This window comes from Idiotropiscis lumnitzeri, chromosome 5 (assembly GCF_059441095.1).
Source record: "Idiotropiscis lumnitzeri isolate Australia: NSW breed Sydney's pygmy pipehorse chromosome 5, RoL_Ilum_1.0, whole genome shotgun sequence".
NCBI lineage: Eukaryota > Metazoa > Chordata > Actinopteri > Syngnathiformes > Syngnathidae > Idiotropiscis > Idiotropiscis lumnitzeri.
In genome coordinates, this window is record NC_142395.1 from 22016671 (window position 1) to 22043109 (window position 26439).

General features: G+C 39.9%; 2 protein-coding genes and 1 long non-coding RNA gene across 7 annotated transcripts; 2 read left to right on the plus strand and 1 right to left on the minus strand.

Moving 5' to 3' along the window:
- Positions 1-125: 125 nt before the first annotated feature.
- Positions 126-10919, plus strand: LOC148337291 (mitochondrial inner membrane m-AAA protease component AFG3L1-like). Of its 2 annotated transcripts, none has more exons than XM_088295721.1 (17): positions 126-705; positions 1306-1396; positions 1487-1546; positions 1632-1753; positions 1856-2005; positions 2105-2179; positions 2442-2566; positions 2653-2905; positions 2979-3116; positions 3900-4053; positions 4135-4242; positions 4760-4885; positions 4991-5101; positions 6316-6431; positions 6550-6750; positions 6923-7117; positions 10780-10919. In XM_088295721.1, exons 1-17 carry the CDS (start codon positions 586-588, stop codon positions 10834-10836), a joined length of 2202 nt encoding a protein of 733 aa, XP_088151847.1. In that variant the 5' UTR covers positions 126-585; the 3' UTR covers positions 10837-10919. The 2 variants fall into 2 exon arrangements, with proteins under 2 accessions (XP_088151847.1, XP_088151846.1); XM_088295720.1 differs by lacking the exon at positions 10780-10919 and adding an exon at positions 7877-8339 and having other exon boundaries at positions 127-705.
- dbndd1 (dysbindin domain containing 1) lies at positions 10688-25625 on the minus strand. The gene is made up of 4 exons (XM_088295729.1): positions 25132-25625; positions 20713-20877; positions 16603-16740; positions 10688-11024 (listed from the first exon to the last, which is right to left on the minus strand). The coding sequence occupies exons 1-4, from the start codon at positions 25160-25162 to the stop codon at positions 10867-10869; spliced, it is 492 nt and encodes a 163-aa protein (XP_088151855.1). The 5' UTR covers positions 25163-25625; the 3' UTR covers positions 10688-10866.
- Positions 16516-25655, plus strand: LOC148337293 (uncharacterized). Of its 4 annotated transcripts, none has more exons than XR_015843144.1 (4): positions 16516-16760; positions 20735-20904; positions 21473-21744; positions 25377-25655. It is a non-coding gene; the product is annotated as an uncharacterized LOC148337293 (long non-coding RNA). The 4 variants fall into 4 exon arrangements; XR_015843143.1 differs by having other exon boundaries at positions 21631-21744; XR_015843145.1 differs by lacking the exon at positions 25377-25655 and adding an exon at positions 21899-22955.
- The last annotated feature ends 784 nt before the right edge of the window (positions 25656-26439 follow it).

Sequence of the window (26439 nt, forward strand, 5' to 3'; positions counted from 1 at the left end):
TTTCGCAATATAAATATTAGATGTCCTAATGAGTTGTCTGGCGGGTGTACGTCTGGCATACAGAGAGGCGAAAAAATATACACTATTAGGGATAAAGACGGAGAATTTTGTGAACTTCTGAGTTCACACAGTGGAAAGTTTGTGCACAAGGGTGGTGGGGGTCTATTCTCAGGAGTTCGTGCAAATAACTCATCTCGAGTCACACTATTTGGTTGTTTAAGCAAATCTCGCGCGATTTGGTGCAATATAAATATTAGACGTCCTAATGAGTTGTCATGGGGGTGTACGTCTGGCATACAGAGAGGAGAAAAATATATACTATTAGGGATAAAGACGGAGGAAGTTGTGAAATTTTGAGTTCACACAGTGGAAAGTTTGTGCACAAGGGTGGTGGGGGTCTATTCTCAGGAGTGTACGTGCAAATAACCCATCTCGAGTCCCGCTTTTTAGTTGTGTAACCAAATCTCGCGCGATTTGGTGGACGTGCTCTGGCTCGGGTTTATAACTCTACGCTGCAAACTCGTATGATCGCGTACGTGCTGTTCTGACAGTGCTCATTGAAGCCCAGCCGAAGCTGCCGACAGCATGGGGCTTCTTGCTGTCGCTGTCGGCCGCTTTCGCAACCGGGTATGGTCAGTTCGGACATGGGGTCGAGAGTTCACGTCCATTTCAGCAAGTTTTCGTGATGGTGGAGCTCTCGCGCTGGTATGTTCTGTTCAATTTGTTTATTTACACGATTTGTGTGGGAGCTTCCTTTGTTTACTTCCGCTCAGCGATGCTCACAAACTTTGCTAGCTAATTTGAAATGTGTTAATTAAATTAATAAAAGGTACTTGTCTCATTCAAATGTTAGTCATATGTTCATTAAAACGCTTGTTGTGCGCCCCTCACATAGACAAAGTTTGATTATTTTGAAGAGAAGGGGGCGTGGCTACTTGTGATCTCAGAACATTGAGGCAGCTATTGCTGGCGTTTTATTTAATGATGCCGTTATAAACTCATTATTTAGGATTTAAAAATTGAAGTGAAAAGTACAGAAGTGAAAAGTACAGTACCTCTTACATTTTTTGTTCCACACCTCTCAGAGTACCACATTTTTATAGGCAATAAGTTTAGGGATGTAGTGATAACACTTGTTTTCAGAGCGGGTATGTGTACTTATTTTTTAGTACTCCCCAAGAACTGATACCTATAATGCCATTAAGTCTTGCAATGCTATTGCGATGAAAATGTTTTACTATGAGCAACACTTTTTAGAGTTTAAAAAAATGGCCACTGTTTACATGTCCACCATGTATATTGCAGAAGACATCACTGATCCAAAGGAAATGTGTTGGACTTCACCAAAACGGATTCCCGTTTGCTCGGTTACTCAACTCTGGGAAACCACCTAGAGGTGTTTTAACAGTACATGGAAGAGCCAAAGAATTTCGGCGTCACGTGAGGCTTTTTCACTGATTTTGTAATCCTTGTGTATTTCATTTAGGGTTTGAAAAGTTCTTCCCAAAGAGCGAAGGGGCCGCTGGCGTCAACAAATCAGCTGATGGTGAGGAAGGTTTGAAGCAAAATAGAAATATTTTGTATGTGTTCTTCCTCAGCGGGTGACCCGTTTTTGTTTCTTTGTGCTGAAGATGCAAAGCTCAAGGAGCAAGAACCTTTTAAAGAGCAGAATGGGGATATAAAAAACAAGGCTGCTGATGGTCACCGAGGTGGAAAAAAGGATGAACAATCATACTGGTGGACACGTTTTCAGGTACAAATGAAAACTTTAAACTTCAAACGTGGAAATCACTTAAAATATAGGGCCATTCAAACTACTTTGGGTCCAATACGTTTTGACATCTTTATCGACCAGGACCATTTTCCTTTGGATGGAAAAGCTCTTCAGAACCTCACAATTGGTGCAGCTGGCATGGCCTCTGCATTTTTCTACTTTTACTTCCGGGAGAGCGGCATCCAGATATCCTGGAGGGACTTTGTGAATCACTACTTGAGTAGAGGCTTAGTACGAGATGTCATTTGTTTTGTTTGGAAGTTTTTCTCCTCTTGTTGATCATTCCAACTGTAAGAACTAACTCTATTCTTCTTGTGGTTGTCTGTGCAGGTTGATCACCTGGAAGTCGTCAATAAACAATATGTCAAAGTAATTCCTGCCCATGGCGTTAACACATCAGATGTGGTTAGTAGTAATAATAATGAACGTGTCATTCCTGAAATGTTTTAATTACACAATTCAATTGACTCATCCACTGCCAGCCCAGGTAAAATTAATGCACTTTTTGGCTTCTATACCCGTCAATGGTAGTAAATGAGTTTACACTTGGCCCTGAGGAAAAGTTGAATATAAAAATTGACCCCCCCCCAAAAAAATAAAATAATAAATATATATATATATATATATATATATATATGCACAATACATGTGATTTTTTCCCCCCCAGAGTTATTTGTGGTTCAATATTGGCAGTGTGGACTCATTTGAGCGCAAGCTGGAAGCAGCTCAACAGGGACTGGGTTTGAACTCCACTTGCAAAGTACCTGTCCTTTACACCAGTGAGAGTGACGGGTGAGAATTCTAATGATCCCATGATGAAACGCTTGAATAGACCTATTGGGCGTGGTTATATTAACTTGTTGTCTTCCCCTTCATAGGACGCTCTTGTACAGTCTTCTCCCAACCTTACTTTTGATCAGCTTCTTGCTGCTGCGGGGGCCCCGCAGGGTTAGGGGACGAACAAACTCCTTCAGTATGGGTCAGTCCAAAGCCAAGATAATCAAAGACGGCGTTGGTGTTTGCTTCAAGGATGTCGCAGGCTGTGAGGAAGCCAAACTGGAGATTTTGGAGTTTGTCAACTTCCTGAAAAACCCTCAGCAGTACAAGGAGCTCGGAGCCAAGATCCCTAAAGTAGATTATTGGAATATTGAATGTGGGTTTGTGAGATAAAGTAAGATGTGTTATAGTTCGTTCTCTGGTGCAGGGTGCGATACTGTCCGGCCCACCTGGAACAGGAAAGACCTTGCTAGCTAAGGCCACCGCGGGAGAAGCTCATGTTCCTTTCATCACTGTCAACGGCTCGGAGTTCCAGGAAATGTTTGTTGGTGTGGGCGCTGCACGGGTTTGTCACATCTTTATGTCTGCATGATTTACATTTTAAGCACACAGGGTCTTATTCACAAATGCTGTAGGACGTTGGTGTCTCCCACGCGGGACATTTGTGGACCACCATCCAGTCTTTAGTGGCATGAGAAATTTGCTTTAAAAAAAAAATACACAATACGAGACATGAGAAAGTTTATAAATGCCCCTATGAATAGAAGATAATTCAGTTTCAGAAGCAAATTGATCGGCTGCACTTTCTGCTGCAGGGCAAGATCCGATTTGTGAATCTTACCACAGGTTGCTCTTGTTTTTGTTCTGAATGTGGAGATCTGCTTTCTGCAGGGCCAGATTATTCTGATGGGATACAGAGCCGATAAGAAGATAGACAGAAAACATATATACAATGATTTGTAGTGTCATTGCTCGATGGAATTATCAATTAAAGTTAAAAAATATAAAATCTTGCATCCTTCGATTTCTCATAATGCGGGGGTTGGAAGAAACATTTGGGACATACCTGATGTACAATCAGTAAATAATGTTCACTGCATATCCTGTAACAGTAGCATCGCTCTGTTAGATGCGATGTGTCAATACATCGCATCAAAATAAAGAAATCAATATGTCACAGTAAACATCATGACCGAATTCACACAGCTATGTTGTCTTGTGGTTTGCTGTTTGGGATCCAAACATCCTATTTTCTGCAATGCACGTCATACATAATTCAATTGAGTTGTTGTGATGAATCCCGAAACTTTCAAATAAACAGACTTCACTTTGTTTCATTGCATTTTAGATCCGAGACTTGTTTGCCACGGCACGAAAAAATGCCCCCTGCATCCTTTTTATTGATGAGATTGATGCAGTGGGTCGAAAGCGAGGCAGAGGAAACTTTGGGGACCACAGTGAACAAGAAAACACACTCAACCAGTTACTAGTTGAAATGGATGGTAACTACATTGTTGCTATTCTTGTCTATGTATGAGGGTCTCTTGCGACCTTTGTGTTTAATTTGTTTTCTTTCATTTCAGGGTTTAAGAGCAGCACCGATGTGGTTGTTTTGGCTGGGACCAATCGAGCTGATATCCTGGATCCGGCTCTGATGAGGCCAGGACGTTTTGATCGACACATATACATCGGTATATTACTGCTCTCTATACTTGCATGAAAAGACTCACGTTATAGCACTGTCAATTAATTTTCCAACATGGAAATGTAATAACGAATACTGTAGCTTCAAGGCTATTAGATTTGTCTGCTCCCTTCCTCGCACCTGTTCACTCTCAATGTCATAATCTGCAACTGTCTTGCTGTGTTCTTTTATCTTGGCGCTTAGCAATGTCCTTGATCTTTTGAAGCCCATTTTAAGATCTGATTTGTGATATTCATTGTACACTGCGGTGGGCAGGCTGCCCACTCTGACAAGGACAATCAGGTTAAACGATAGATAAGTAGATCAATGTAATGTAAATGCAGCTGGCAATATCACAAGTGTAGCGCTTGTGTTCTGTGTGTGCCGTGCATCTAAAAAGTGTTGGTCAAGAGGGTTTTTGAAATATTTTCCCAGTGTCACATGATTGGCGTTGTGTACTATCGCTGTTTGTGCTTCTTGGAAATGCATTGTTGCTGTTTTTCACTGTTGTGTTTTCTCTGAAGGCCCACCAGATATTAAAGGCAGAGCTTCCATCTTTAAGGTGCATCTGAGACCTTTAAAGTTGGACCCAAGTATGCAAGTTGAGGGTTTAGCCAGAAAGTTAGCCGCACTCACTCCGGGTTTTACTGGTAAGTGTTTTTCAGTTTCATGTGTAGATGCTACCTCGTTCTATTTATAAAAAGGAATGATTATTTGGTAGTGGCATCAGTGTGATAATTTTGTGTGTCTCTTAGGGGCTGACATCGCCAATGTTTGTAACGAGGCTGCTTTAATAGCAGCACGCCATCTGAACCAGCATATCAACACCAAGCACTTTGAACAAGCGGTTGAGAGGGTCGTTGGAGGTGAGCTATCAACCACATTTGTGTCCTAACTGCGCTACAATGGTGCCTTGAGATACATGTTGAATGTGTTCCTAGAACACTTGTGTGTCAACAGGATCATATCTCAAAGCATCTCCCCACATTGAAATGAATGGAAAACCATTCATCAAGTCCAGTCTGCCCCTAAAAAAAAAAAAAAAAAGAAAGAAAATAGCGCTAGATATTTTAATTGATAAAAACGTACAATTACGACACAATGAATTAGAATGTAAAATAAATATAGTTTTAGTTTTTTGTTTTTTCTTAATTAGGTGTATGCATCTTGACTACTTTGAGGCCGTGTAATAAAGACCTGGAAATACTGTTCATCCGGGGTGGGCAAACTTTTTGATTAGCGGGCCACAATGGGTTCTAAAGTTTGACAGAGGGGCCGGACCAGGAACTGATGGATGGGGTGTTTTGGTAACCTCACCTCATCGGAGAAAGAAAATAGATTTAATTTTAAACGAAATTGAACAAAAGCATTACAAAAATAATTTTTTTCATGTTTAATTTGACAGTAAATTTCAACTGGAATTGGCAATAAACAACTTGAAGCATCCTTTTAAAAACTTGTTGTTCACTGCATGCCAAAACTGCTACTTGGTTTTAAGTGAGTTGCATACACTGCTACCATACAGGATGTGTAACTCAAATTTAAGCTTGCAAATCAAAGCAAAAAAATTGTCTGAATGGAGGTGCTTGTCAAAAAAAAGTCAAGTCACGCTTACCTCAAGGCACCATTGCACAAAAATCTCCTGCATATTGGCATTTCACTCATAATAAATTCACACACATGCATTTATTTAGTAAAACCTATCCGCAGCTTTTTTGCTGAAAAACTTAGTTTTTGATTTCATTCTGAAATGCTTTAGGTGCCACAAAAAGGCACCTTTATAAAAAGTACAATTATGTCATTGAGCCATATCGAAAGGACGAGTTGAACAGTGCATTTTTCATCGCACGCATTTTTACAGTTTGCAATGGAAAATTATGAAAAAAACAAACAAACTTGAAAGCTGTTAATTATTTCCACAAAGCATGGAACCACCCACCTCAGAATAGGAAAATTTACAATGTACTCTTCTTGCATTTTACGCCATTAATGAAAAAAACATGGGTTCATCTAAATAATCTTCTGGAGGTCTGCTTTATCGTGAGCGACATTCTATTGATGACATTATTTTGGCTGTCAGGTCTGGAAAAGAAGTCTCAGGTGCTGCAGCTTCCAGAGCGAACCACTGTGGCGTATCACGAGGCCGGCCATGCTGTCGCTGGCTGGTTTCTAGAACATGCGGATCCGCTATTGAAGGTAAACCTCTCAATTTCTCTCTTGTTATTATTCTGTTTTGTAACTCTTGTGAATATTCAGTCTGGTGTTTTTCCTGTCGTCTCTGTCACTGCCTAAATTGAGTATTGTCTTCTCTTAGGTATCTATCGTTCCGAGAGGAAAGGGCCTTGGGTACGCTCAGTACCTGCCTAAGGAGCAGCATTTGTTCACACAAGAGCAGCTGTTTGATAGAATGTGCATGATGCTTGGCGGCCGAGTGGCTGAACAGGTGTTCTTTCGTCGGATCACCACGGGGGCGCACGACGACCTTCGGAAGGTCACGCAGTCAGCTTATGCACAGGTGTGGAGCGACTCACAGTGAAAATGTAAAACCTCACTTTAGTTTACAGTACTGCTCTTTGTATGGACGTCTACATAATGGCATGGGGAGAGAATTTGGTTTCATATTCTGTTTGAAATGTCTTGTTGATTTGAGATTATGTTGCTAAAATAGATGTGTCCTCATTCTTCAGGTTGTACAGTTTGGAATGAGCAAAGCGGTGGGGCAGGTGTCTTTTGAGCTCTCACAGCACGATCTAATGGTGGCCGAGAAGCCCTTCGGTGAGCCCACAGCCCAACTCATCGACCAAGAGGTCCGTCTGCTCATAGACTCCGCCTTCCGGCGGACGCTCCAGCTTGTCAAGGAGAAAAAAGCAATGGTGGACAAGGTGAGAATTCTTTATTCAACTACTTGGTAACTGCTTTATTAACTTTTTTTTTTTTAAATAGTGCATGAATGTCAAACAAGAGGAAAAAAGTAATATACAAATTAGAATATCACTTTTTCTAATATGCAATGAAAGCAAATTCGGCCACAGGAAATGGAAATCTTTGTCCATGTGTGAAACAGCACAGCCAAGCTCACCAGGCAGAGATTATTGATTTTTAAAATATTGAACTTCAACAGGTGGATTCATCCTCATTTAACAGCAACGCTGACGTGTTTCATTACTCAAAAGCAATTTGAGTGCTGCCAACTGACATCTTCAGTGCAGTTCATGCTTTGCCGCTTGCCTCTCTCGTTGCCCAACTGCAATTTTCATTCATGCGCTGTGGTTGACCTGCTGGTTTTATTCCACAGCGCCTTATATTTTGCCTACGCAGACCCAGACAGCCTCTTTTATGTTTGTTAAATTCAGAGTAAAGTTCTTGTGGGTTGAAATGCAAAAAATTTTTGGCAGAAACATATAACGTCAACAGTGTCTTTTTCTTTTTGCACAAGATGTCTTCAAGAGCTCCTAAACAGGTTATTGCTAAATGAGTTACGTGTAATTAACTTGTCCAAAGACTCAAGCCATAAAGAAAACATTTTTTGCAAGTTAGGCTTCAAACCATCATGTCGTACATATCTCAGTTATTGCAGCATGCACAGGAGGTCTATTAAGCTAAATTTAATTGAGTTAATATTTTTGGCTCGCCTGTCACAGGTGGCAAAACGTCTTCTAGAAAGAGACATTCTAGAGAAGTCTGACATGGTGGAGTTACTGGGCCCGCGTCCTTTTTGTGAGAAAGCCACACATGAGGAATTTGTGGAAGACCTCGGGGATCTCGAGGAGGACACTTCCCTACCCGAGGGGCTGAAGAACTGGAACAGTGACAAGAGACACTTGCAGAAGGAGCAAAACAAATCCGCTGTTTATTTGATGCAGCGTCCAGGAGAACAAGATTTCAGGTGAACTGTCTTGGTGAGGGTAGTGGTGATGATGTTTATGTCAATTGTTTTATTGAAGTCACAGAAATCCAAGATGGGATTTCAAGATTGCCACTTGTAGCCTGATGACTTCCATTTTATTTGATGTTTTTTATTTTTTTAAACCAAGTATAGCACGTATGCCTTACAATGCAGAGGTAGTGGGTTCAAATCCATCCCTGTCCTTCCTGCGCGGAGTTTGCATGGTTTTTTTCTGGTCCCTCCAGATTCCTTCCACATCCCAAAACATGCATGGTACGTGAATGGCACACTCTAAATCAGCCTTAGGTGTGAGTGTGAGAGCGGATGGTTGTTTGTCTTTGTGTGTCCTCCGATTGGCTGGCAAACCAGTTCAGGTTCTCCCCAGCCTACTGCCCGAAGACAGCTGGGATAGGCTCCAGCATGCCCGCGACTCTCGTGAGGAAAAGCGGATTGGATGATGGATGAATGGATTAAGCTGAATGCACTAAATAAGATATAACCATCAACTGTATTAAATCACGTTCTCATGTCATTTATGGCATCATTTTATAAGCTATAATAGTCCCAAATTCAAGTACACACACACACATACACACATACAAACAGTTCTAAAGTTTTATAGCCGCCTTTTGAGCAGGATTGTTTCACATATTTCTCCATTTAGGGCCTGATTTACTATGGCGTGCCAACAGATTGCATGAGTTGCAGATTCAAAGATTCCAAATAACAGGCTTTAAATTGCCCATCCATGCTCTACAACTGATTAGATGTTTTTTTTTACATTCAAAAGAAATCACATGTACTGTAGAATCGCACTACCTCAAAGTCAAATATCCTCCCGTAACGAAAAGTGCATTTTTAAACCAAAGCATTACAAAATGTAATCCGATTATGATAGATTACATTTTATTCTAAGAGAGGAATTTGTTTGTACACAGAGTGAGCAGCAGCGCAGCTTGTTCTATGAAAAAAATGTCATGGATTTCAGGAGTTTAAACATGTCTGACCTGATTCACTGTACCAAGTGAATTTTTAGTTTGATTTAAAAGCTCTTTCGGGTTTATTCCTTTCGATTACTTTAATGCTGTGTTAGTTTGAAGAACATTACTCCTTACGTGCCTGTGAAGAGTATTAGGATGTACATTATACATTAGGATGTAATCAATGCAAATGAAATAATGAACATGTGAAGCAATGGGGACACAAATAAACATTTTAGAAGAAACTTTCCATGGCGAGTTTACGTGACATCAGCTCGAGAATTTTCAAAATATACGCAACATTGGTCATTTCATGATTTTTCAGAAATTGATTTCTTTGAGGGACGATACATAATCGTTGAATTTAATAAACATATTTTGTGAGAGTCACTGATGGTGTAGCAGTGGGTCACTCACCAAACAAGCGGCATAAAGTGACAGATTTATTCCAATGGAAAGTGATCCAACTAACTTCAGGCTTGAACGTTTTGTGCTCATTGCAAAATTAATTGTAAACGTTTCCCACAATTACGTTCTCGTCCTTTAGTAAATGATGTGGTTTCACACTTCATTGGACACCTCTTCTCAATCTAATGAGCTCCTAGAGGCTGCACAGCCGTAATTCCTTTCGCTAAAGTTCATTTCAACCTAATGATGTTGCCACTTGAATCCAGTAGTTGATAGATTAGTCATGTTGATGAAAAGATTTTACCTCAGCAAGGGCCTAAAAAAAACAAAACTATTTTGAGTAAGTCAGGAATGTGTGACTGAGACGCAATGTCGTACTTGCAGATTTATCTTCCTTGATTTGATATGGAGAATATTTTATCAATTAATCTCTGTTGTTCTCTAAAATATTTTCATGCTCTGAATTATTAATCTACATCTACATCCAAATGGAAAACACCATTTTTTGGTTAAGTTGCTAAAAGATCTGATCAGTTCCACATAATGACAAAATTCTTAAGTAAATTTAGACTTCTTTCGAAAGACACATATGTTGGAAGGTAATTGCTGAAAATAAACTACTCAGGCCTTTATTTTCACATCTGGACTTGAATTTCAGTTTCTCATCAGTTAGTCATAATGGATTCACTTTCCCTCATCTTACCTGTATGAAAATTTAAGTATAATAAAACAAAGAAAAAGAATCACAGTTGTCAAGATATTTATTTTATCCTTCCATAGTCACTCACATCATTCTTGATGAATCGGTCAAGGTATAGACTTGCTAAATTGATTCAAAATTAATCAAGTAACTGGGCTTCTGCTTGTTGCGTTTAACAAATGTTGGCACTTTATTGTTTGGCATTCATGCAAATTCACATTAGCTCATCATTTTCCTTCTTCCATTATTTTGACTTGACTTTGGAGGATCAACTTTGCAAGATAAAGAAAACTATTACTACAAAAAGAAAAGGATGATGTTTAGGCATTTGTCTTTGCAGCACATTACACGCTTTCTCGGCTCATGTCCTGGCATTAAGTTGGTTCTGTTACTACCCTGTCTGTCACTCCAACACAAAAACTTCAAATCTTCCGGGTGAAGCGATAGAGAGAGGAAGGGGTGTGTGTGTGTGCGTGCGTGCGTGTGTGTGTGTGTGTGTGTGTGTTTACAGAACATTTTTAGAACACTGCAGAGTGTCCAGAGTTCAGCACAAACTCTTGTGTTCATCAGCATCACAAAACACCGTCAGTGGCCGAGTGGTTCTCAGGTGCCGGCTGTCCACTCTGAGCTTCATACCCCGCAGTGTGAGATGCCACGTCAAGGTTGCTTCGGCCTCTCCAGCTTCATGAAGGGCTCTGCAGTGGTGTCCGAGTCGCTGTGGTGTTTCCTCTCTCGGGGCAGCTCCACCTTGCTGCAGCGTGTCCACGAGGGAGAGCGCATGTAACCGCCTTTGCCCAACATTGCCTGCTGCGAACCTGAAACACACAAGAAAATGATGCGTCATATACTCTTCTGATATGTTCTCACACTACTAATTCATTTCACTCATACACTAGTGAAACAATCTCAGCAATTTTTTTCCGCTTGCATAAATTGCTGAAACATTCTTATATATTCTCGTGAAATTCTGTTAAAAACTTTGTTTTTTTGCTCATGTGCACTGCTATGACAATTTCATACACTACTTAAGTTATGATTGCACACAAGTGAAATGCTCACACACACTTTTGAAATGCTCTTAACCACTTCAGATTGTTTTGCTCATACACAGTAATGCTTTCGCACGATTATTGATTTTTATTTTTTTTTTGCTCACAAATGCTATCAATATGCTCTCAAATGAGAGTTTCAGATGTAAGTGAAAACATTTCATTAACGTGTGAGAAAATTCAGTTGTGGTCCGAGCACATTTCGCTAGTGTGTGATTCCATAGTGTGCGCATGAGAGTGTTTCGGTGGTAAATGTGAGAGCCTTTCGATAGTGATTGAGCGCTTAAGCTGTAAGTGAAAAAACATGTAGAGCGTGAGAGTTTCTGTTGTGTATAAAAACGTTTTACTGGGTTTTGTTGGATCATTTCAGTCGCGTGTGTGTGCGTGCGTGCGTGTGTGAGTTAGAGATCGTTTCCGCACGCGTCAATATTTTATTTTTTTCAAAAATCCAATTCCCATGCCAATGCACAAGAAATATCACATTTAATCAAGAAATTCATATGGTGGTATTTACAAAAGGTTTTGACCCCATCAGAGGACTATAAACCTAAAATTAAAAAAATATAGAACTTATTAACAAGGATCATTCGGAATCGTGACATAAGGGAGCAAGTTTTCCACGCCATATAGAGTATCACAAAATTAGTCTACTGAAGAAACAGTCTTGACATAAACACCAAAAAGCATTAATGCAGCCGTAAAAATATTGTAATACTATTGTCGTGTTTTAGCCATTCCTCTTTCTCGCCACCTGGGGGCGATGTCTAACCTTTGGGAAACGAGCAAATAAAATGAGTCGACTCTGCTGCCCTTTGGAGTATTTCGGACGGCTCTTCGAAGTCGACAACACTCCCTGCTGGTTCATAAATTTCCCCAGAGCCACAGCAATATCCTCACACATTCGACACGTACTGTGTAAGGAGGAGGGGGTTGATGGATGAGTATTGACCTAGGATTAATGGCTTCTCCACAGGATGTTAGTAATTAGAAGCACAGTGACCTGCAAGGCACAGTCTGTTGCTCCACAAACGTTCCACCACTTGGTCATTGTAATATATATGAACCTAATGTTCATCAATTTTCTCCAATTCCAATGTAATTGGGTTAAACGTAAATAAAAACAGAATTCTGTACAGTTATTTGCATTATGTTCAACCTTTATTTAATTGAATACACTACAAAGGCAAGATATTTTATGTTCAAACTGTGATCGGCTTTGTTGTTTTCGGCAAATAATCATTGATTTAGAATTTTAGAGCTGAAGATGTTCCAAATAAGTTGGGACAGGTGGCGAAAAAGACAGAGATTTGAGGAATGCTCATCAAGCACCTGCTTGGAACATCCCACAGGTGAACAGACTGATTGGGAGCTGGCAGGTGCCATGATTGGGTATAAAACGAGGTTCCCTGAATTGTTCAGTCACTCACAAGCAAAGATGGGGGTAAGTTCACCTCTTTGTCAACAATCGCGTAAGAAAATAGTCAAACAGTTTAAGGACAATGTTCCACAATGTACAATTGTATAGAATTTAGAATTTCATTATGTACAGTCCACAATATCATCTAAAGGTTTAGAGAATGTGGAGGAATCACTGCATGTAAACAGCAAGGCTGAAAACCAACACTGATCGCCTGTTACTTTCGATCCCTCGGGCGGCACTGCATCAAACACTGACATCAATGTGTAAAGGAGATAACTACATGGCCTCAGGAACACTTCAAAAAATACAATGTCAGTAAATACCGTTAAGTGCTACCACCGTAAGTGCAACTTCAAACTCGGCTATTCAAAAGCCATTTATCAACAACATCCAGAATTGCCGCCGGCTTCTCTGGGCCAAGCTCATCTAAGATTGACTGATGCTAGGTGGAAAATTTGTTCTGTGGTCTTTTAGAAATGGGGTCCTCCCGGCCATTCTGTTTTGGACCCAAAGTTCAAAATCCAGCATCCATGACGTTATGGGATTGCAATGCCAATGGCATGGGTAACTTCCACATCTGTGAAGGCACCCATTAATGCTGAAAGGAACATTCAGGTTTTGGAAAAAGATGCTGCAATCCAAATAACGTCTTTTTCATGGACAACAGTGTGGCTTCATAGTAAAAGAGTGCAGCTACTAGACTGGCTTGCCTGCAGTCCAGACCTGTCTCCCATTGATAATCGGTGGCAAATTATGAAGCATAAAACACGACAATATATTTTTTGCAATGTGCTTCAGACATAAAATTGCAAGTTAATTATTATTTGCTCAAAACAATTAAATTTATCAGTGTGAAGAGAAATGTGTTGTCTTTGTAGTGTAGTCAATTAAATATAGATTGAACTTAATTTGCAAATCATTGTATTCTATTTCTCATCTGTATTGGAATTGGTGTTGTAAGACGGTTTGTTTCCATCAGGGAAATCATGAATTATTTAAGGAACCATATTTAGAATGAACTCTCTCACCCAAGCACCTCTCTCTCCAGAATTAACATCTTTCTCTACCGTCATATGGCCTCCAACCAGTGACACAAATTCAGACATTTCTCAGTTAGTCAACACTAAAGTGTAAATCGTTCGTAAATCGAAGCTGAGGAAACCTGGGGAACTTCAGGGAGTAGTCACAACCTAGTTCAAAGGCAACACGATGACAAAAGATAAAATGCTTCAGTTGATGTTCGATTTGTGACTTTCAGAAACTTTGCAGTTTCTTTTTGCTTAAAATGTTCAGCATCATTACTAAGGAATTGAGGGAAGGAATGAAAATAAATGAGTGCGGTGAAAAAAAAGGAGAATAGTCAAGCGACTGAATCTTGGTGATGTGTGTGTGTGGGGGAGGCAAACAGGTAAAAGTCAACGACATTTGATGACAAAGAGAAATGATACATCAAAGTATGCATGTCACAGGCTTCTGAAACGGAAGCAAAGTGATTCATCTCACGGGGCTGATCTATTTTTACTTTTAAAAAAGTTGCTCATCTCCAGTTTGGCATTTGAACTAATTGAAACAGACGAATTATGCCATTTTGTATAAAGTAAACAAGTATTTGGCTTTAATTTTATCCTCCGCTGATCCGAGGCTAACTTAATTACATCGAATGTTGTAACCGTGGTTTGTAGCAGAAGACACTAAAGGTGGATGTAAAAAGTCTACACACCCCTGTTTAAGGTAAATAATTCCAATGCTTTTTCCACCATTATTTGTGAACTATAACCCGTATACAAAGATTTTTGGAAAAACCTTTTAATTGATTTTTACAGATTATAGGTCACATGGTGGGAAAGGTTTTGAAATGACTGAAGTTGTGTGCTTCGGACTTGCCTGCCTTGTCCACATTTTAGTTTTTTGTCTCTAATTCTCTCTGTCACACAACCACTCGTAATGTTCATCTGCAGTAGATGATGTATAACATTTAAAATGCAACAGATGGCTGGCTGCGAAGATAATTCACACTTAAGATGCACCGTAATGTGGAATAAAACAGTAAATGGGGAAAATGGTGAGGAAATGAAAAACGCAATGCTTCTTTCATGTTACTGCGCGAACACGCTTTTAATCTTTTAACAAACACCGGCCTTACAAAAACAACCTCAAAGGCCAAATTTCTCAGCCTGTGAATTGGTCGCAAGGTTGGACAAAGTTCCAGACTGGAAGAAGCACTTTGATGTTGCGAAGCACTAGCACGTCAAAGTCAAAAGTTAAGCAGCGCTGCAGTGTTCGCACACATTAGTATTAGCTCGCTAATAAAAACGTCAGACGTACAAACTCTGCAGAGGTTTTGGAAGCGACATTCATTAATTCCACTCCAGTCCACTAAGTGGCAGTAATGCAAATTAAAATATGAACATCTTCCATATCGCAACGATAATGAAAATGGAGTTTTCTTAATTATACATAAAGATGCTTGAGTGGTGGTAGAGAAAGGCTGCTGGGTGTCAACAGCAGGCACGAGTTCACAGTCTGCATGCAGAATGAGGCAATACGGGACATGAATAAAACACAGGGGACATTTTTGCTTCCTTTAGAAAAACGTGGATGGTCTTTTCACGCACTCGCTGCTGTGAAGCACGACCGGGATGGACTCTCATGCACCTTTTCCCATCATGCATACATGCATGAAGCCGATTCCCTCCAATTCTGTTAACATGTAGGAGAGTTGACAGTCATTTCAGCGTCACTGATGGATGAAATATCATTTTATAGGATTAATAAATATTAAAGAGCGCAGAGTACCTGACCGGTGTCAATGAGTCCCCGAGCCACGATATGTTTTCATGTTCATCAAGTCTTTAAAATATTCAAAACCTTTCAACTTTCATATTGTACAATAATGATTACATTTGTTCTCAGTTTCTAAACCCTAAAGGTATTTAGTGGGGAGGTTTTTTTTTTTTCCTTTTGTTTCCGAAATGTTAAAGCCAATCCATTAATCAGAAACAAAGGTGCAGCTCAATAATTGTTTTTTTCCTTTTTTTCATCTTTACGAAAGAAGTAAAACTAAAACGAACTTAAATCATGCTGTTGCACAAGTGTGCACACCCTCTTGTAACTGGGATGTGGCTTTGTTCAGAACTAACCAATCACATTCAAACAAATATGAAATGGGTGTCAGCACATACCTGCCAACATATAAAATTACCAGATTAACCCACATACATTTTAGAGTTGTAGGAGGCTGACTGTTCGTTTTTTTTTTTTTTTTTTTTTTAGCAGTAGCCGTAAGGAAGAGTTGACAATTCCTTCCACCGTGACTAAGGCCCCAGTTGCAGCTAAAGACAAACAGCCCCAAAGCATGACGTCGAACTGTGCCTCGTTCGCATCAAATATAACTTTAGAAAATAATGGCCAAAGATTCAACCTTGGTTTCATCCGACCAAAACATATTTTCGCTCATGTGTTTGGGAAAATTGCATCCACTTGTCCGACGATTATCTAGGTTTGTAGTACCACTCTGGAAAAAGAGTTTTAAAATAAACAAAGCTTTTTTTCCTGTTATTGGTCACGCTAAAGGGATTTTATTGATTTATTTATTTAACTTTATTTGTCTTTGCCTGATTTTTTTTTTTTTTTTTTTTTTTTTTTTTTCCTTTTCCAAAAACCTAGCATTTGAACAGGCGTGTGTTGACTTTTTATATTTACAGTAGTAGTCCATTTTGGTCCCTCCAATGGTCCCTTCTTTCTGGGTTCCAAAAGCAGTACTTTTGGTTGTACAACCCCGTTGGCATGCCTGTATACTTTGGAAATTAGAGAAAAATAGTGGGACAACCTGCAAATTGTCACACTTCAAGTGACTTATTGAGTGTGTTTGTGTGTCAATGTGCTGGACCAGTCATGTCAATTGTTGCTTTGTCTGTGTCCTACCTGGTAGACACTCATTGTGATTCTCCTCATCAGAGTCAGCAAAGACTTCAGCCAGCTCCTGGTCCGACATGTCGGTCAGCTCGGTCAGATCGAGGAGGTCGAAGTGGACTTCCAAAGAGGACACGCTGCTCAGAGGTTCTGCAGGCGACAAAGAAACGGTAAAGAAACTGTGCTCGTGAGTGGATTGATTTGTTTACAATTTATCAATCAAGATAGCTGCCAACACAGCCACCGTCAGTCACCAGACTGACTGGCGATGTGTAAAATATTTTTGACTGAGGACGAGTGCTCCTCCTCTTGTCGGCTTGAAGCAAAGTGAAGTCACTCCCTCCCGCATACAAACATGCTCACATTGGGTCTTAACTGGTTATGGGCGCGTTTCATCCATGGGTACTTGATCCGATTTCAGCGACAGACGAAAACCGACATCCGTCCTTGCTTAGTCGGTCCTTTTCTAGAACCATGCTCCGTCCTCCATCCCCAAAATGATAGTCCGTCCGGGCCCATCGCTGCCTCTTAGTTTTGTGCTTATTAGCTGAACTAGAGTGGAAGACGTCTGGAGGACGTGCTGAGGCAGATGGAAGCGAGTCTGTGTTTCCATGTGAGTGAGTCTGCTTGCCAAATCTGGATTACAGCCTTCACAGACTGCGTGGGCATTAAAAAGGCTTCAACAACAAGGCGCTGTCGTTCCACTACCTGTCTTCTCATGGGTGCAGTAAGGCTGCGACAAGAAGACATGAAATGTGGAATGCAAAAAAGAAGGAGGTAGTCCTCTCATTTGGCTTTTCAGTTTGTGTGACGATGCACAGGGAAGTCCTCTCATGAGGAGTTCAGTTCTGACATTCTAGGCTCCTCACTGCTAAAATATTGAAATTTGGAGCTTTGATCAGTCCAGAACCACTCAGCCCAGACTTGAGAATGTCGAGTAGTGACGGCAACAATGAGGAAGACGTCTGGAGATAAAACAAAGATGAAAGGGAGGGGATGCTGGAGAAACAAAAGGAGTTAATGGAGGAAATGATGAAAATGACGGAATGAGGATGGAAATGGAAATGCAATCATTTTATCTTGCCACCGCGTTCTGTGGAGCGCTTGGTTGCTATATATTTTTCTTTCTCTCCCACCCATCTTGCCCTTAAATAATTGATCACAAGGCTTTCTCTTCCAGACAGAAAAACGGCCTCTTTGTTCTGTGCATGTGTGTTTGTATGTGTGCGTGTGCGTGTCTGTGGGTGTGCGTGTGCGTGCATGTGTGTGAACTGACATATGTATTACCCCACAAAGAGATGATGTGAAGCTGTAGTAGCCTGCAGTCAAATGGGTGTGTGCCCATTTGACACATTTCCACTATTGCGAGTCTGTCTTTAATCCCACACTAAATTCAGTATTCGTGTTTTTAAAATGAAGGAAATAAATTCCTCTTCATTCTCAAGAAAATAAAACAATAAAATACAAATAAAATAAAAATTAAAAATAAATATAAATAAATAAATAGGGCACTTTGTTTCATTCAGAAATGTGCAGTAAAGAAAAATGTTTATCCATTGACTTCAGTGTTTTAATATCTAATTCAGTATGGAAGGTTGCTGAAGGGGAGTGAATAGTAAATCTTTTAGAAAGCGACTTACTTCCTTTTTCTGAGAGGTCATCAGACCAGCAGGAACAACTGCTAATTTGAAGGATGACTTGAGATACAAGTGACCCGATTCCCAAGTATTTGAGAGCGCTATTATCCAATTTTATGCTTTCACTTGGGAGCAGAAATTTGAGGTACAAGCGCTGCGGTGGCAGTGAACTCGACTCACGTCATAACAAGCAGTAGATTGGCAGATCAATAATTCTTCGAAAAACGAGGCTTCAAGCTGTTTAAGGCCACTCCCGGGTTGAAGTTTAGTCAATCCTAACATAAAGAGAATTACAAGGGGAGTTTTTAAAACAACCACATAGCTTAGCCTTTCAGTACGTACGCTTATGCCAACACATAACGGGAAACTTCATAGATGGGATGACAAATACTATTTATCTGGCAGCGTAATAACCATTTAAGAAATGGGTATTTGAACACACAAGTCCAAAATTATAGTGTGCTATTTTCCGTATTGAAAATGCATTGCGATTTTTTTGTTTTTTTTTTGTTGTTTCTTTGGAGAGGCTCCAACGGTCTAATGGCATTTTTATTCATTTCAAGGAGTAAAGATGATTTGAGATATGACTTTTTTATGTTGCCGGCAAGGACGCAGAAGAGATTAAATTTATATCTTAACTCACCAGCTACAAATCTACAATGGCTTTTCTGAAAATATTTTTTTAAAAAAATCAAATGCATACACACGGTACATGACTCGGTCTGCTTACTTGTGTTGATTATTGTAAACCTAATTTGACTTCTCACATATTTTCCCTCTGGTGTTTAATAGCACAAATCAATGGCAAGAAATGAGAGCCATCGATCATTTCCCCATTCCGTCTGTCTGGTGTTTACACATTTTGCAAAGAATGGATCTGTTTCAACAAACTCACAACCTGCTCTTCGACGGGATCTTTGCACACGGCCAGTGAGCCATTGCTATCCCGTTTGAGTGCATGACTGCGGCACAAAAAAAAAAAGTTTTCTTTATTATTAAATTGACGTGCCTCCGGGCACGCACGGTGAGTTGTGCTGCCAGGTGGCGAGGCCAGCCAGTGGGTCACAGACATTAGCCTCTGGATGAGCTGTCGCAGTGAAAAACGGTTTAGTTAGTGAAGCAGATAAAAGCTGCCTTGTTACATGTAGCCCCAGTATTCTACGTTGTGCTGCACTGGTGAACAATGAGGCCCTTCAGCTTTCTGGCCTGTGCTGCAGCCATCTTCAAGAATGTGCGATCGGAATACTTAAAAAGCTGTAATCATTAAAAGGGTTTGAAGGAACCGGGAGGATCGTTTGATAAAATGGTACTTCATGGCTCTGAATTACGTTTTAAATCTTTAAAATGTAAGTCAGTAGGGCATTAGGACCAGTCCAGTGAGGATATTGAAACACAAACTCTTGCCTGAACTTTATGCTTGGTTCTTACCTCATTTATTATGATGCACACTTAGAATTGATTAGTTATCCTGCTCAAATAATCATCCTTCCATAATTAAACAGTGACCTCTTAACCCATCACCTGTGATAGGTGATATACGGTAAAATTGTTACCCCTGCCACACGCTTTAAACACAATTCAACATTTAAACCTGAGAAAATAATATGTATCCCATTTGTGTTCTAATTTTCCGTTAATTTATATTACATCATATGGAAAGCGCTTTGTTGCAGCTCCAGCTGCTGTGAAATGCGCAATAGAAATAAAGTTGTATTTTATTGTATTGTATTAATGGTGAGCTATTTTTAGAACAGGGTACTCATGTCGTCCTTGGGGGCTCCCTGGTGGCACCATGTTGTCGACACACGACGTAACAATAAAAGACGTTACGCAGTTCTCAGAATAACATATTTTGTCACTTCCAGTTAAATTTGACTATAAAACTAATGGGAATAAACATTCTACTGTATATTAACACTAAAAAGTTCAGTCAAACCATAAAATTTCATCTAATGAAAGTCTTAATGCAAAAATTCAATTTAATGCAAAACGCCACGGGCAGGACAGGCTAAAAGAAATTTGCATAGGCGGTAATTATAAACCCTCAAACAACTACTACTTTAACACATAAAAAAACATAGCATATTGCATTATTCACAGACACACATTTTCATTGTTCTGTGCGAACAACTGCAATTTGGGAAAGGTAAACCGCTTCATCTTGTCCTACTTTGTAGTAGCGCTCAGTGCTGCCAAACATGTTGTGGCACAACATGGTACTACAACTCTAAATTCAGTTGGGGTTCTAAACCTGCTCCATCTAAAATGTTTACTATTTGACATCAGAGGAATTGAATTGAATACAGTTTGGACTTGCTGGGATACTGTGTAAAAAAAAAAAAAAAAAAAAAAAAAAAAAATATTAAATACGGCAACAGAAAACAATTACACGCATAAACGTCCACAATACCTTGTAACAGGGATTCACTGTAGTCATGTTTCTGAATATCCGAAATATGTCTGCCCCTCCTCCCTCTCTACTCACGTCTCTTCTCTGAAATGTGCAGCAGGCTGGCGGTGTGTCCTGTCCAGCCGCCCTCCTCATCCTCATCCTCCTCCTCCTCACCTGCAGCATGCTGCTGGAACTGCTCCTGAGGGGGCTTGCCTGAGCTGGAGGGCTTTAGCAGCTTCTGGATGTCTTTACCGGGCTCTAATGGTGCACAAACGATGGGAGCAGGTGATGTTTATGTGGCTTGGGAGCCAAAATGCACTTAAATGGATTTGTCTGGTGATTGGTATTCAAATTAATTACGCAAATAGAGCTAAAGGAGGGTTTAATCTTCACACTGCACAGCATATCTTACACTTAAACACCCATTCCAACGATTTAATCAAAAAACATTTTAGCCATATAAATTAATGACATCATTATTGTAATACTATGTGATATCATAAATATATGTACATACTTATAAAATGAAAACCTCTGGATTTGCATACTGCCCTTCTGAATTCTTGTACAATTATGTCTCGCATCTCAAGCCTGTAAGTGCTACCTTGATGAAATGTCAAAATCTTCAAAAAGTCACTAAATGCTTTTAAATGTACAGAAAAAAAAATACAGATATACATACAGACGAGATTTGGTTAAAATCTTTTTCTGGAAATTGATGGCATTTGTGTTTAGACAGGAGGTTTGTAGGACTAGTGTACATTATTTTTTTTCCATGTCATACAAACAGTAGTGGTAGCAGCTGCCTGATGGGCAATGCCAGACGGTTCTTTAATTTTCTCTCTTCCTTCAGATGAAAAATGTGAAGACCAGGACAGAACATGATTCACTCTCAGCACAGAAATTGATTGATTTCCCCAGAGAGAGCCAACAATCACACGCCCTTGGCGATTTGATTGAAATGTTTCCTCAATATTTAGACCACAAATTGGATTTGATTTCTGTCTTCAGCTTATCTTCGAAGTGATGGCACTCAAAGGAGGAGTCGTACCAACCAGGATTTTTAACCTACTGCAGTTCTGTCGGGATGGAAAAAGCTTTCTCAACTCCAATTCAAATCTACTGGTAAGTTATGGGCAGAGGTGAAATAGGAAATATGGGAGCAAAGACAAAAATGGAGTGACAGACATCTGTATACTGCAGTGATTTGAAATACTAATGCTTGTCATCAACTAAAAAGTGTGAATTTGAGAAAAATGTCCTGTTTCCTGGGTTGAAGGTGGTCTCCAAGTGCCCACTTCGCACTGGCCAACTTTACATCATCCCCACGTGGAGAACTTTTTGCAGGTCTTTATGAACGTACTTTGCGCCTCCAGCGAATCTGTTATGCTTCGGCCATGTAAATTGCGGACCTCACCTGCGCTGAATATAAAGGGAATGGGTGGAGCCGCTTTGATTAGCCGAGAATCTAGTCGGCTGTGGTCACTCCCACGATGGCGCAAACGCCCATTTCTAACTTCTGTATGCAATCTGTCTCCCGTGCTTCAGAGACTGCACGGCTGGTGTTTTTCTTCAATGCAACTTTTTTTTAACCTGATAGTTCAGGGGTAGGGTTCTCCTTGCATGAGAAGTGGGGTGGCCATTTGTGGTGTGCTGACTAGGACAGAACCTTTGAATGACCCCTGTGCGCTAGAACGCATAGATGGACACAGTTGAATAATTCAAATGTGGCACCTTGGTGGGACGTGGGCCTGCCTCCAGAATGGGCAACGACTGTGATGGAACGTGCTTTCACTGCAATTGTGAGTGCGGTGTTTGGCCCTTTAGTGTCATGCTCACTCTCAAATTACTGCTGCAATCTACTAACGTACCCACCAAGGCAAATCAACATTGTTTGGGGAACCGGTAAATACTGTATTTGTATCTTTTCAGAGTCAAAAGATACAAGTATTTAGCCAAGCACTAACTTTCAAGAATTTAGGGCAGTGGCTCGCAAGTTCTAGCGAAAAAAATACTTTGATCTCCAAGTGCCGCCATAATTAATAACATTAGGATATAGTAGCGTAATATGTGTTCATCAGAAAAATGTTCAGAAAATGTTCATTTTCATTGTAATAACATTGCGAGCCACATTAACATGAGAACATTAGACACAGCCTAAACATAAGCACTGTGATAAAACAAAATGGACTTGTATTACATGTGTGTGTTACCCGCAAATAATAAATAAATCAAAAAATAATAATGTTTTGGGGGAAAAAGGTTATACAAAATTTAATGCTAATTTATTGTAATACTTAAATGTTTAATTAACTTTACTTTCACTATTCGGCCAACTTTGGTATACGAGTAGAAATACTTTTCTTTTTTTATTTCAAACATGTGAGTGCATCGAATTGTTCCATTTTAAAATATATCAAGAAATACTGAATCGACTTCTATACGGTGCCGACAAGTTCCATTGAGATGTTTCCGTGCGTCCAGTCGAGTCATAAATAAAAGCTGGTTTTCATTTCTTTTTTTCATATCATAACATGACGAAAAGGAAACTCATTCCATCATAACCCCTGGAACTGAGCCTATATTGAATCAAATCGTAATTCCACTGAATCAAATCATTCTTACCGACTTAAACTTAAACCATCGTTGAATCATATTACAACATATGTAATGAGATACATATCAAATCAGTAGCTCAAATGCCTTTAGACCGAGTACGTGCATGTCGAGTAAAGAGAATTTGCAAGAAAGACAGTCTACACATTTCAACTGTGTCGGGAGAGTGCACGGGGGTGGCATCACACCACCTGATGAATCTGCTTCAAAACATCATCCTGGGCTCTGGTTGGCCATGTCTGTTGTCAAGACATTTTTTTTTTTATGTGATTCAGACTGACAGATGGTGAAAGATGAAAAAATGAGGGAGGCAATGAGGATGATATGCTGCATGCTTGCCAAAACTTGAGCCAAGTGTCTCCACACCCTGAATCAATATACAAAGAATGTTACCACAATTAACATGCTCTATAGAAACAATTTCAAACCCTTTATTATTTTCATCTCTACACTCACTGGACAATTTTTTAGGTACACCTGCACTCAATCACAATTAAAGGTGTTTCTCATATTTCACTGCAAATCAGATTGGCTCAGTAATAATATGATATGACAATAACATTATTGCCTTTGTAAAGGCACATATGATGGGGCTCTTATATTGGGTCGGAATAGATATGCAGGTGTGCCTAATGAACCGGCCTGTAAGTGAACAGTGGCCGTGTGTCACAAATCAACTACTTTTGACTCGCTCTTAGATGGATCGATAGTTTTTGTCTTATTGAATTTAATTTACATAAATAAATAACATTTCATCCTCAAGTACCATCATGAAATGTAATATGTAAAAGGATGTTTCGGTGGGCGAATTTCAGGAAATGCTGACAAAGCAGCATAGACTTGTTTCATGCAAATATAGTCCAAAGTCAAAGAGCATTCTGACACTTTGATGAAGACTCTGGGTTTGAAGCCAGCTATGTTGCCAAATCTCCCGTTTTGTCTACCTGATGCATGCATCGGTCCATGATCTGAACCGTGTATTGTCAAAATTGATATAAAAAGTCTGCACACCCCTGGTCTAATACGTTTTTTTTTTCATACAAATGAGACAAAAGTAAATGATTTCTTATTACCTGGATGACAAATTACTTAAAAAAATAACTTATGTGGTTGCACAAGTGTGCACACCCTCTTATACCTGTGTACACATGAACCAACAACATTCAAACGCGTGTTAAATTGGGGTCAGCACACACCTGCTGCAGTGCCACATTATAAATGCTTCTGATTAATTCTAAATTAATTTCCGCTATTAAAGACTTTTCTGAGTTGTTTGTTCGTTTGTTTTGTTAGAATTCATTTGTTGAGTTCTGTTGTCCAGGTTATAGATCAGATTATTAGTAGAACCTTTTTGAAATATTTGATCTTGGTTTCATTTGTATCACAAAACCCTGGTATTTGAACAGGAGTAGGTGGACTTTTATATCCACTGTGTTTAAAAACCACTAACTCCAAACTGTCTGACGTAAGCATGAAAGTTAGGGTGACTATATTTTCCACACTGTCAACAATGAAATGCAACACGGTGGTATTGTGTGAGGCTTCTCTCCAACAGGCTTCCCTGGATGACCTTCACACAATGCATCCACTATCGTAGGCAGCAATTTGTCTCTCATCAGTACACTTTCTGCATGGCTGACCTATGGTGTGTAAGCGTGAATGAGGCCCTCTAATTCTACAATGAGTATGCAACTTCAGAGTGCAACCTCCGAGGCATGATGGAGACAATGACCACAGTGTGTTGGCTCTCTGCTGCCCCACATGTGAACTAACTCTTGATTAAAGGGGGATCAAGCGTGTGTGTCTTCCTGGAGAATGGCCATTTCCTGGTTATACATTTAAGATAAAATTAATTTAAAAAAAATCTGTAAAGAAGAAGCAGAATTGTGTTCTTACCTGGGCTGGGAGCCCCTCCCTGTGCCTCCATGCGGCTCAACCAAGAGAGTCCTGCTGTTCACCACGCCTGCATCCGACAGCAGAGGAGACCGGCGGGGAGGGAAGAAGGGAAAGACAAGTGTGTGTGCGTGTGTATGTGTCTCTTTGTGTGCAAGTGAGAGGGTGCGGTACGTGGGTTAACCGAGGTAAAATCTCAGTTCCCCGTGCATGGACCTGTCTCTTTTTTTTGTCCAATGTTGTCACAGATTCCCCAAACAGGTGAAGTTACACGCTCGGTCCAGGTGCCAAGAATGTCCATCAGAGCCTCAGACAGTGGGTCCACCGCAGAGGGGCGAAGTGGGATCCGGGAACAGCCACATCACTGCAAATTCTTAAGCTCACAGGTTTAGTAAGCACGCCATTGTGAAGCTTTGCTTGACATGTATAGAATCCTCTGAGAGCCAGAGAAGAGAGTGAGAGAGGGGAAGAGAAGGGAAAGGAAGGGAGGGAGTTGCTTGGCTCCCTGCCCAGATAGGCTAGGGGTGTCAGGGAGGGTGCATGGATGGCTATGAATGTGCTTGTAAAGGAAGTGCATATAGTTGCATGTAGTAGTAAATGCAGGGCTACAGGTTTTCCAGAAAAAAGATGAAAGGTCAAGTACATCTTCAGCAGCATGGAAGACGTAATAAGTCTAGTTTATGATATAATCACATGTCGTTTGTGTTCAGTCATTTAAATTTAATCACGCTTTTTAGTCTATGATAAATAATAAAAAAAATAAAACACTACTCTGAAATTTGATGTCGCGTCCCAATGCCACGCCTACGCTATGCAAATAAGTCTTTGTTCGAATTGACTGGTAAAGGTTTCCCTCTGGTGGCTAAAAGCTGAGATTGCATGTTGTAAAGACATGGACCGGGTGACAAAAAACAAACAAAAAGAAAAAAAAACGTTAGAACGTTGTAATACTACTTAACATGTGTTCGAATATGATAATGTGTATACGCTTGTCACGACTTACAGTAAGTAAAGGTAAATAATTGGAACTGAAATGTAACGAAGCATTGCGAACACACAAAAAAGTTCAACATCACGTGCGAAGAATAAGTAAAAAATGCAGTTGTTTAGCTTGCTGTAAATTATATACAATACTTGTTTTCAAAACGCAATGGAAAAAAGCTTTCCTCTTTTATTTTAAGGGAAATTTTGAACCTCGCCTCTCAGTCATGCAATGTTTTTTTTTCATTTTGTATAACGTGTGCGAGAATGAAAAGTTCAGTTTTAGATGCTTTTTATATCATCAAAATAAAAAAAACTGTTAAAACTATG

What these genes read in the sequence shown, in the direction of transcription:
- LOC148337291 (XM_088295720.1), top strand. Translation starts at nt 586, where the DNA reads ATGGGGCTTCTTGCTGTCGCTGTCGGCCGCTTTCGCAACCGGGTATGG. An exon ending in TCGGAGCCAAGATCCCTAAA is followed by an intron (nt 2,906 to 2,978) that starts GTAGATTATTGG and finishes TCTCTGGTGCAG; the next exon opens with GGTGCGATACTGTCCGGCCC. An exon ending in GTTACTAGTTGAAATGGATG is followed by an intron (nt 4,054 to 4,134) that starts GTAACTACATTG and finishes CTTTCATTTCAG; the next exon opens with GGTTTAAGAGCAGCACCGAT.
- dbndd1 (XM_088295729.1), bottom strand. Translation starts at nt 25,162, where the DNA reads ATGGAGGCACAGGGAGGGGCTCCCAGCCCAG. An exon ending in GGGAGGGGCTCCCAGCCCAG is followed by an intron (nt 20,878 to 25,131) that starts GTAAGAACACAA and finishes GTGCACCATTAG; the next exon opens with AGCCCGGTAAAGACATCCAG. An exon ending in GCACATTTCAGAGAAGAGAC is followed by an intron (nt 16,741 to 20,712) that starts GTGAGTAGAGAG and finishes TGTCGCCTGCAG; the next exon opens with AACCTCTGAGCAGCGTGTCC.